We start from the raw sequence: 12,077 nt of genomic DNA, 5'->3' as shown, positions 1-12,077 counted from the left end.
TACATGTGCCTACATCTCAGGCACATCTCTCAGCTTTTAAGCTAACTTTGTATTGCACTGCAATTATTGTATTGTGGTTTGCTTTGTTATTAAATTATATGTTATTTTGTGATGGGCAGTGGGTGATTGAAATAATTCCCTGTAGCTTTATGGCCCTAATTACCAACAAAAATGCTCATGAGACCTATTGTGACTCATTAAGTTACCTTGTACATTCCAAATGGTGCGCATCAGTCCTTTTAATTGGATTAAACATGGGGTAGCATTTGGCTGTATTAATTTCAGGTGTTTAGTCCTAGTTATAGCCCATCCTGGTAGATGTATGCAGATGCAGGCTTTGTATATGAGAGCAGGGTTCTGTCATCATGCTATACAGAGGCATTCACTGTGGCAATGAATTGGTTTCATTGTAATGGGAAGAGTTGTGATTTTCCTCTGAGTTCACTTTACCTATGCTCCTGTATACTTCTGTAAGTGATATGAATCTGTAAGTAGCGACAATACTAAACTAACTTCAGGATATGAAAAATCAGTTGTGTGGAAAAGTAAAGGTGTTTGCAGACTCTCTGGTGATTTTTTTGTACTGCAGATTTAAGAGTCGTGATGGAGAAAATTTTGCCTCAGATTGAACATAGATACTGATATCAAAAGGCAAAGTTAAATTTTAAATCAAAAGACAGTGAGAGACTGATTAATACCAAATATGCCCTGTAGCCTTTTATAAGAACTGTGCATTGTATTGGTCTGTGTAAGCACAAAGAAGCCCTTACTGTGTGAACACTTCAGGACCTCCTCCTTAAATTACAGACAAAAGAAGTGGGCCAAGGGAGTGTTTCTGTTGTGACACAAATGGGCTAAAAGAAGTCATAAACTTCCCTCTAGTACTCTTCAGGGTTTTTTTATGGAATAGAGATGAACCCTTGTTCCTTTAGGATATGGCTGTGTTAGATCTACCAATAGATTGAAAAGTACATTTTCCAGTGTGAACCCCTCATTAATTTAGCCTGTGTTCCTTTCTGCATAGGTGTGAGCATATGTTTACATGTTAGTACTCATTTTGTTTGTATACTAACAGTTAATACACATTTTATTTCATTTGGTCGACTAAAAAAGCAATCCCAGCTGCTGTCTACTGGTGGATCATCCTTTTTGTCATTAGCAAACTCTCAGTAACTTTCATTTCAAATCAGTCACATTTTGTGTAAGGTCACTCACAACAATGTTAAGCAGCAATACCCAAAATGTCAGACCTATGACATGTATTAGGTACTCAGTAGTGATTCCCTGTTGAGTGCACAGCTCACTTCAGGGCCCACACACAAATCTCTTGACCAGAGGCTTAGATGCTTCCAAGACTCTCATGTAACCAGCCAGCAAAGCTGTTTTTCCAATGTTTTCCTCCTTGAATCTTGTCCAAGCAGATTCTCAAAGCAGTGGTTTTTGGGTTTTTTTGTGTTGGCCTTTTGAGAGCTGGTAATTGAATCAGCTGAACCTGGTAACATCTTTTGTGAGAAAGAGCTGCTATCCACTGCTTGAATTAATTTATTGCTGTGTTAGAGCTAGCAATGTAACAACAGACCAACAGAGACATACTTTCCAGCTCACACAGGAAGTACGTGGCTGGCCGGGGAAACAAACATTACTCTGTGCTTTAAACTGACTTTGTCTTTCATTCCCTTACACAAATAACAGAATTTAATCTGCTAATTTGTGATTTTTTCCCTGCATGGTGTATAATGCAGCCCATTCATGATACTTTTTTTTCTGTCAAGTGTAGAAAATAGAGAAACAGAGGGAGATGCTACTTGACTTACATAGAAAAACCCGACGCTGACCGTCCTTACCACCTGAACAATTAGCACAGCCTCAGGTCACAGTCAGCTGGTCTAGAGATAAAGGCACAGTTGTGTTGAAGCAAACCAGTTGTGATTCTAGGCACTGTTGTTTGATCCAGAGCTCTTCCAGTGGACAGTGGATTCAACTGCTCTCTCAGGAGAAGTTTTTTTCTGATTATCTCATGCTCACTGCAGGATGTGTAACTTAAACATGCCCATCAAGAATCTCAGTAATATGCATTGTGCTGCAATCTCATTATTTGCTGTTCTCTCATCTATTTGCCAAGAACCTCCCTACATCTTAATCGTTTTCTTTTTGTATCTTCTTCAGCTTGTGTGAAAATTATGGAAGTACTTCCAGACACCTAGTAACCTCCAATCTACTAATCACAGAGCAACACCAGAGAGGAGAAGGGTGTTCCCCTGTGTAAAAATAAATTTTTTTTGGCTGCTGCAGCAGAGAGGAGAAGTCACTGGATGCTTTCTGCAGGCTCTGGTGAATCCTTTAAGATAATCATTCCAGATTGCAGCCCTGAGACTGCTAAGTGATATCATTACTACAGGACAGTTTTCACCAGCTGAATGGATGTTAGTTCCTTTGTGTTAGGAGTGCCCCTGTGTAGCAGGGACTGTAAAACACAGAAAATAATTATAGAAATAGCTACATTCACTTTACTCATATAAGTTGCACGGAGACTAACACACCATGTAGGTATTCTTCTTTTCTCACACTCCGTGGCAACACTGCTGGCATGACCAAGGTAATTTGTAGCTAACTCAGCCCAGCCTAGAAAAGACTCAGTATGGCCATGTACTTCTGAGAGCCTCCAGCACAACCCTTTGCAAAGATAACTGAAGTGGGACTGTTCCATTCTTTTACAGGCTGTTCTTTCTATAAACCATAGGAATTAGAAAATTCTTATGGAAGAGATCTGAATGAAGAACTTCTTGTTGTAGAGGCTTGGGTTTATCTTATGTGTTGCACTCATCTTTGTTGCTTTATGAAGATTATATAGGCTCCCTATCTGATTCAGAGGACTTTGCCTTTGAGATAAATATTTGTAGAGGTTCATGCATGGCTGTATTTATTAGCAGCAGTCTGAAAGAAATTTTGTTACTCAGGTTGGGTCCAAACAGCTAAACAGAATGAACTTACTTCTCAGGAAATTTGGAAGACAGCCAAAGGTATCCAGTCATAAAGATCCAAATGCTTTCCTTTGTAGTAAAATGGCTCCCCAGATCACCTCCATGTGTGAATATGCATTCCCAATAAAGCAGGGCTATATCACTGAACATATGTACACCCTGGGTCATGTGCAAGCAGAGACATCCACAACCAAGGATGCATATGTGTGGCAGTTACATAGTTAATTTCATCAGTTAATACTGGTATTTTGGCAGCATTTCTACAAGTTGTATTCAGTATTTCACAAATAGCAGCCACTTGCTGGAACCTGCTCCCAGGGCATGGTGGATGAGCTTGTCTGTCTCCTCACACCAGTGCATGGATGCGCTCTTGGCTAACTACTGGCTAGAGCATAGGAAATTCCAGGTCTGAATATTCACTGTTCCACCTGAGAGCCAAGCCCTAGAGCTACTGAACAGATCATTAAGTGGGATGTAAAACTTGTTTAGCCAGTCTGAAACCTTATTTCCCTTTGACAGCACGGTCATCAGTAGATTCCTAAAGCTGTTTATTTCTAAGGACCTTGCTTCCCTGCTTCAGTCATAACTAACTAAACCATGCCATGATCTAAGAACATTTGATAAACAATTGAATTAAAAAATTAGAAGTTAACATGTACTAAGTATTGACAGATTCTTTACCAAATGGCTTTATTCCTGACCCAGCCACTCCTCCCTTTACTCAGCCACACATACACAAATGTACGGTGGGCTTGAATGTCTTATTTTGTTGGAGGCAAGATCACAGAAAGCCAGAACCAGCCTTACCAACAGTAGAATTGCAAAGAAATTGACACTTCACTGTTCTGTGATGAGCAGCTGAGGGAGCTGGGGTTCTTTAGCCTGGAGGAGGCTCAGGGGCCATGTCACTCTCTACAGCTACCTGAAAGGAGGTTGTAGCCAGGTGGGGGTCAGGCTCTTCTCCCAGGAAACTTGTGGCAAGATGAGAGTCTTAAGCTGCACCAGGGGAGGTTTAGGTTGGACATCAGGAGGAATTTCTTCACAGAAAGGGTGATTAGACATTGGAATGGTCTGCCCAGAGAGGTGATGGAGTCACTGTCCCTGGAGGTGTTTAGGGAAAGACTGGACATGGCATTTAGTGCCATGGTCTAGTTGACATGGTGCTGTTCAATCAGAGGTCTTTTCCAATCTAATTGTTTCCGTGATTCATTTTTTTCCCCCCTTCAGGACATTTCAAGCCTTCGTTTGTATACTGGTTCCTAAAATTTATTAGCTCAGCTCCCAATCCTCATAATGTCTTGGAATCACCTCTAGATTGTTTCCTTTCTACTGGTTTACCCTAACATTTCACTAAGAAGTTAAATCCTTTGCTAGAAACCAAATTGCTTTTTTGTTGTATCTCTGCAAGACAAACCACCACTATCAAAGATTTCAGTTTTTAGTTGCCTGTTACTGACTTTTGCAGTAGTTGCTTTTTTTTAATCATAGGACTCTGCTCCTTTTCTAAATCCTCTACCACCTCGTTAGTAGTATCCTACAGCTACTTTCTCATCACATTCATCTTTTCTATTCATGCAGCATAGGCTTCTCCATACTCTTGGCTTGTCTTAGTGTGATTGTTTTTACATACATTCACAGTTCTTCACTGTTTTTTCCTCCCTGATATTACAGAAACAATGTACATCTTTGTCTTGGGGTGACTTTATGATGTGTACCCTGTTTCGCCACTCTATGCCCAGACATGATTCCTGTGCCTTTCTGTGTCTTTACAACTGGGTGCGAGAGAAAGGAAAAAAAAAAGTCAGATGAACCTTTCGAAGCAGTTTGTGCTCCAAGGTCACTCTATCTCCTCTGCATGCTTCTACGGCAGCAAGAGCAGAGGAAGCCCCCTTTTTCCTACTTTTCAGCCAGCTTTTGGCTCTGTTTTCTCCAGAGACAGATGGAGAGTTGAATTTTTTTTTCCTGGGACTTTGGTTTCTTCTTCTTCTCTTCTGGACTGTTCAGAACACCAAAACATCAGCTGGGAGACCTTACACCTCAGCCCGGAGGGACCCAAGCCAACCCAGCTCCAAAGAGGAGAAAGCCACACCCACAATGGACTCTGGAAATTTACCAGGTTCTCTCCACAGCGAGAGGTTTTATTATTTAGCATTATTCTTTTCCCATTGTGCATTATGTCTGTCAAATAAGTTTTTTTCTTTCACTTTCCTCAGAGGAAAATTTTTTCCTGAACCTGGGGGGGGGGGGGGGGGGGGGGTGGCTGTAACCTCCCTTCTATCAGAGGACATTCATTTTGGATGTTCCTCTGAATTTGTCTCAAATCAGGACAATCATAAAAATGAGCTTTCTAAATTACAATTTCAGACTGACCATGACATTAACCAAACAGAATTTCAAAAACTGTGTAGAGAGGATAAGCAAATGCTTCTTCCCAAATGCTTCTTCCCATCTTAACTAGTAACTGTGCTACCTTATCTCAAAAATATTACATAAATAGCCGAGGTTAAATTTCCTAAAGACATCTGCTAAGGCATTATTTCCTATACTAAAAATCAGTTTGTTATTTGTATTTGTTTTTCATAGGTATAGATGATACAGAGTCAGTAATAATTGTCCCTTGTGTTTGCAGACTTCCTCCTCGGGCAAAAGACACACATTTACACAGTATCCAGAGCATAATATGTATTTTAGAACATTGACAGATGTTGAAAACAAGCATAGCTCATCTGAAGTCTTTCCAGACAGCATTCTTTGTGTTCTGGAAAATGCCTTTGTGCCCCCAGAGGTGGTTGCAGACCTCTTACCAATTGCATGATATATGTAGGTTTTAATTTTCATTTTTAAGGAACTACTCATTTTTCAACAGGGGCAAGTCTGAACAGGTCATTGTGTTTTAAGAGAAATTGTTATGGAGAGGCAGGGATGCTCTTCCAGAATGGCAAAGAAAAGAAGGAAAAGGGAGATGTATGTTTTGGTTTCGGCTGTAACTGGGGGAAAGAATTACTCGGAGGAAATGACAATAAATCAAAGGTCTTTTTCACGGTTTAAGGGCAGCTGAAAATTAAACTACACACAGCTGCTCCCCTTCCCCACCTCTCTAGTGAGAGAGAATAAGGGCAGAGATCCGGAGCTAAGAACAACTTACTGGAAACAGCAATGACATAAGGAAATGAACATCAGCAACACTAGTTAACAACAAAGGTATACAAAAAAGAGGGTGATTTACATACAAAAAATGCTCACCATCCGAGCAACCCAACCTGTTGCCACACAGCTCCAAGACAAAGAACAAAATGGCCCCCAGACCCTCTGTGTACATTTTCCCCCCAGGCCTGAAACAATGAAAAAAAAAATGGCAGCAAAACCCTCCGGTCGGGACAATTGTTACCCCACTGCTCCCTGGAAAAAAGGAAGCGAGAGCCCTTTCCCTGCCCCTGGCCATGATTTAAGATGGTATGGAACAGCACTATGACTTGGCCATGCACATGTGGCTCCAGGCTCCATCCCTCGTGTCCTTGGCCAGAACTAGGACAGTCTTACAGAGAAGGTTTGGAGTGGCTTCATGAGTTTAAGCTGGTAGCCATGGTGAAAGAAGGGAAGAAAAGTCATACCATTTCCTATGCTGAACAAGAGCATGGGTTTTATTCCCCTGTTAATGAATTCTTGTAACACTAGTGAGTAAAGGCCTTCCCTCAAACCACGGTGGGCTCGAGAAAATACGTACACATTCAGGCCTCCATTCAGAACTTCTAAGTGATTTTTAATGGGTACAATTAGGTCTAAAGAGGCAGGAACATTCCTCTGAAAACAGGATGTTTATGGATTCAAGGATCTCAAAGCTGAGGCAGGTGACTCAGATGACTCAAGACTAAGTCTCCATGCCAGCAGGGGAAGGGCCCTTGCACCTCTCAGCTGCCTCCCTCTGTAGCCCAGGGAAGGTATCTAGCCCAGTTAATAGAACAACACACCACTTGCCTCTGCTGGTTGTTTTGCTGGTATCTTCCTTCTCCTTTCTAAAAAAAGTAATTGCATAAAAGACTCCCACACTTACCTCTGTTTTCAGATTGTCCTCTTCTAGTTTTGAACTATTAGTTCTTCGAATATTTCCATACACTGCAAGACTCTGCATAAAGTCCTCCCTCATAAGGTGTCGCATGCAACTTGAGGCACTTCTCAGTAGTCTGAGAAAGCAATTCTTCTCCCCATCTGTTAGTACAAATGCATTTACTCTGGAGTTGTAACTTTTTTCTATACTTTGTCCCAGGTTACAATCCGAACTTTTAAAAGGTAGTAACTCAAACAGTGTATTTTCACAGGCTCCTTACTGGAGATCCAGAAAGATTAATCCAACTTCTCAATTCTGTTTATGTATCCAAGGACTAGTTCTTGTGCCACTGTTTCTGTGCTGAATTGCTTGTCCACTGGGGCTACAGAGGATTATGGGGTATTTACTCCTTTCCATGTTCTGTAGGTAAGATCAGAATATTCTGCACACTGAATAAAAACATTAATTTAAGACCAAGTACCACCAACTTCTTCAATAACATCTCTATTCCACAATGACTTCCTAATGGAATTTTTTTTGAGGCTATTAGTTGTTTCCTAAACGTTCTATTGGATGATACTGCATAATGTTCATGTTTTGATGACAGTATTGTGATACTTAAGGTGACAAATGCCAAGTAGTGAAATAATTTAGGTGCACCTATGTTATCATCTTTATCAACTGTCTTTTTCAATTACTGCCCTAACAAGTAATAACATTTACTTTTCATTAAACCATACGGACTGACGTTAATTCTTTATCAATGGAATCCTGTATTAACTTTTGCATAATTTGGCCCAGGATGACTGTTAATGCTACCTGGCATAGAGTAACTGAGTTCATTCCTTAAATAAATTTCTCACATTTGGACTATTCCGGCTTTCCATGTTATTCCAAGGTGCAATTTCTTTTGAAAATCTCCTTGCCTCAGGAACACATTATGCCAGTAAAGCATGCAATCTTGGAACTAGAGAAGTGGAACTGTTTTCACAATGTTTACCCCCCTGGGAAAAAGAACTAAAAAAATCTGAAGACAGCAATTTGCCTGCAGACTAAGAATATGCTTATTCTATCAGATAGAGTTTTCCTATTGTTTCACTACATTTATAGTGATTTTCTTTGTCAAAGTAACTAGTGCTTAGAACAATGAAAAACCGTACCCTACAACTACAACTCTGACATCAAAGAAAGCAGCATAATTTTTAATGAAAACTAATGGGTTTGCCAATTAATTTCTTGGCCTGCCATACTTACTTCCCTCTAAAGATTTCAAATATCTTAAAAAAATACACTGCACTCTGTAATACAGGGCTAACTTCCTGGGAAAGCTAGAAGGGGTTGTGGCCTTCCCATCAGCAAGTAGTTGTAGATGCAGCAGATGTTTCCACATCATCTGACTGTGGAATATCTGACAGCGGAACATCTGACAGCTTTTCTCATTTCATCAGCTCAGAAGTAAGCTGCAAACTTCGCCTCAGTGTGCCAGGAAGGCAGGTGGGACTTTAATTTAGGTGGATGATGCACCAAAGCATCCAGAACATTGTCTGAAGCTAACTAAAACAAGAGGTCCTGAGCAGTGTTTCTTTACCTCTACCTCCCTCCCAGTCTGGCTTTAAATGACATATTGCTGTCACAAAATCTACGGAATAAGCGGGAACTGCAAGCTCTCTTCTGCTTCCTACTCTGTTCTACTCTGCTTCCGTTTTGTTTCTGTGACTGTCACATTAACAAAATTAACTGAATCTTGTAATTTTAGAGTTTATGCTGATACATATATATATATATATATACGTTTATACTGACAGCAAATGTTTTGATGAAAAAAGCACACTAGATTTTTATCTGACATGATTCATAACAGATGTTAGGATTCTCTTCTCCATATAAATGATGGGGTTGAGTGAGAGTAACTTTCGATAAACACTGTAAATAATAATGTACTTTCTGTACTTTAAAACATGTCCACACTGAAAAAATTCTTATATGTGAATACATGTTTTATAAAACTCACAACTTGACTGAAATCCAAGAAACCTTTGAGACACTTGAATAGAGATATTACTGATTTTTATCTCTGATTGGGAAGCTGATTATACAAACTTGTGTGTTTGTAAACTTGGAAGCCAAATTAACAATAACAAAGAAAAAAATTAGAATTCATCTATGTACTTTTTTCCTAATTAAATGTTACTTTGATCAATACCCTTTTAAATTCTAGTTGGATGATCCAATTATTAGTAGGTAAGTACATTCCTTCAAATATAACATTCTGTATGTGTGTATTTACATTTTCAAAGGGAGAATGAAGTGCATTAGGACTCTTGAGTTATCAGATGTTAGCTCCAATCTACAAACTCCTAAGGTACTCTGGTAAGTCAAATCAGATCCTTTGTTCTGTGTGGTTTTTCCAAACAAGTTCTAGGCTAACAAGATGTGGAAAAAATGGGAGTATAAATATAGGGGGGGGGGGGTCTGTGTTATTCAAAGAGTCAATCACTTCTCTAGGATTACTTCCAAAAGCTTGTATCATTTCCCCCCCACCAACACCCATAGGTTTGTATAATCTTAAATATATTCCCTCATTTCCCCAGCCATCTCACAATTAGTATATTTGCATTTGATTATTGTTACAGTATTACTTTTAAAAACAAACAAAATTATGACATTGTTTTTGCAGCCTTATGTTTCAGAGCCAATAACAGGAGAGAAACTCTTTTATATTACTATCTACTGGAAATACTATTAATCTTGTTCTATGTTGGTCATTACATAACCAGTTTATAACTGAGAATATAACTCTCAGACAAAGACAACCCATGACACAAACACTGTGGGAAAAGAATTTTTAACAAAATGGAGCACTACATAAGGCCTTGAATAGCTTTATTGAAATCTGTATAAATAAACATGCGCATTTCAAATGTAAACCCAAGTGAACTCAAGTGCAGACAAAATTTTAACCTCTGTCATGCAGGAGGTTAGTTTACATTTAAAAAAAACAAAACCTCAAAGCAGCTTTAAAATACCAGGATGAAACACCAGTTTTAATATCAAGGTATAAAGCAAAGCCATGTCCAACATATCTCATTTATATCCTGGTCAAATGCAATTTTTTAAACTTTTTAATGCTAACATAAATAAATAATTTACCAAAATGTGCACTCACAGAGTGAACTTTTATTTACAATACACAATTTATAACCTATTGTATTTGATTAGTTCAAGTGAAGAACATCATACTTTTTGCTTTTATCTTTTTAAAATTTTAAACAGTGGGACACAAAGCAATTCTCCAGGTAGTAGATATGTGACATGTGCCCCCACATTTAAGAGCCCCTCTCAAAGGCAGTATTGTATGCAAATCAACAATACATTCTTCCAACTAGATCAATGGGAAAGCAGCAAATCAAAAAATGTTTAAAACAGTCACACTTATTTTGGCATCCTGGACCCCTGAACATAGTTAACTGAAATCCAACTTGGAGTTTGTATGCTTTATATACTGTACAGGTTCTGACTTGAACATGCAAATGCCAATTCTCTTATGAATTACCTTTTCAGATACACTGTAAGGCTATGGTGAATTCCATCCGGAACACACAAAGAAAATTAACAGGCCTACCTTTAAAGTGATTTTGTTAATTAACAATTTAAAGGCAGGTTATATTGAAAAAATTCTTAACTAAGCCTGATACACAGTCATTACTATGGATACAGAATACTATTAACTCGGACCTTCATACGGAGTAGTTTGCAAGCAGTCAAACTACTAAAACTGGGGAGAGAGAACTTACAGCACAATTTAAATTTTGGACTGTTATCAGATTAAAATTATGCATGTCTTAGAAGCAAGATAACAGGAATTATGTCTGCGGAGTAGATTCCAACAAGCAACAATGGATACTTACATTTAATTGAAAACCTTTTTGTTAATGCAGCATGAAATCCAGAACCTGTTCCACAGCAGCAGTAAGATGAACGTAATATTCTGGATGTTCCACTATATCACAAAAGGTTAAAACACCTTTTTCAAGCTATTTCTTCTATTGTGATCAAATTAAAAAAAAAAAATAGGGAGACACAAAAAATTGCTGTTTCAAGAAAACTACTTCTTTAGGTATTTATGACATTTTTACTTGTAGTCTGTTGGCAGCCTAAGGAACATGTATATATTCATCCAGAAACTAGACTTGGCAGTAGTATTCTTGCAGTACTAGAAAAGTAAATGTCAGAAGTCCACAGATTTAATATTTTAGTTATTAATTCACATCCAAAACAAAAGAAAACATAAAATCCATCAGAACAGCAGCAGAAAACTTAAAAGGGGTTTATTTGTGATTTCCTATATATACCTTGTGAATATGAGACTGTAAATGCATTAGAGACAATTTCTGTTTAATTTTTATTGTTTCACTTCAAGTACTGCACGTTAAAATGTAATAAAGATTTACATTCTATTATCTGAAACTCCCCATCTCAGATTTTTATTCTTAATTTGGTGGGCATTTTCACTCTTTCAATACGTATCCCCAGGAAGAGAGTCTCTTTTATGGCTTCTAGTTCTTCCCATCAGTTAGTGTGCATACAATTTTCATTTTCTATATCATTATCATTTTCATTGCTGTCTTCATCACTTTCTAGTGGGATGCCTGTGGCAGCTGAAGCACCTTGTTTAGTTTCCCGGTCAAGTGGGAAAAAGCCAGTTCCACTGATTGTGTCCTGTCTCTGGTAGAAGAGCACATACGCTGCTTTGGACTGTAAAAGAGAGTAGTACAATATGTTCAGGAGGCTTCAAACAAAACATTTACAATCCAGGTTACTGATTTTTTTTTTCTTTGCTTCCAAGTATACAAGGTAAAATTACAAAGAAATCCAGACTGTTTATGTAAGTTATTTTTGCATGTTGTAGCAAGACATTTTTGGTTTGTACTGTCCTTTGAAAGAACGCAAACTACTCCTTACAAATTTAACACAAGTTTCATGGTTTACTCTTCATTTTTCGCACCCTGACAAGAAAACATCAACAGTCCCAAATTTGGAAACATAAGAAA

At 38.5% G+C, this 12,077-nt stretch overlaps 1 protein-coding gene across 2 annotated transcripts in view; it reads right to left on the bottom strand.

Moving 5' to 3' along the window:
- Positions 1 to 9,892: 9,892 nt before the first annotated feature.
- USP15 (ubiquitin specific peptidase 15) overlaps positions 9,893 to 12,077 on the bottom strand; it is a 62,958-nt gene continuing 60,773 nt past the window's right edge. For both annotated transcript variants that reach the window (XM_068998193.1, XM_068998202.1), the window contains one exon: positions 9,893 to 11,781. In XM_068998193.1, the coding sequence (XP_068854294.1) occupies positions 11,596 to 11,781 (186 nt within the window). In that variant the 3' untranslated portion in view covers positions 9,893 to 11,595. The remainder of the gene's footprint in view (positions 11,782 to 12,077) is intronic.

The sequence above is a fragment of the Aphelocoma coerulescens genome, chromosome 1A (assembly GCF_041296385.1).
Source record: "Aphelocoma coerulescens isolate FSJ_1873_10779 chromosome 1A, UR_Acoe_1.0, whole genome shotgun sequence".
NCBI classification, from domain to species: domain Eukaryota; kingdom Metazoa; phylum Chordata; class Aves; order Passeriformes; family Corvidae; genus Aphelocoma; species Aphelocoma coerulescens.
This window is presented reverse-complemented; position numbering and strand designations above follow the sequence as displayed.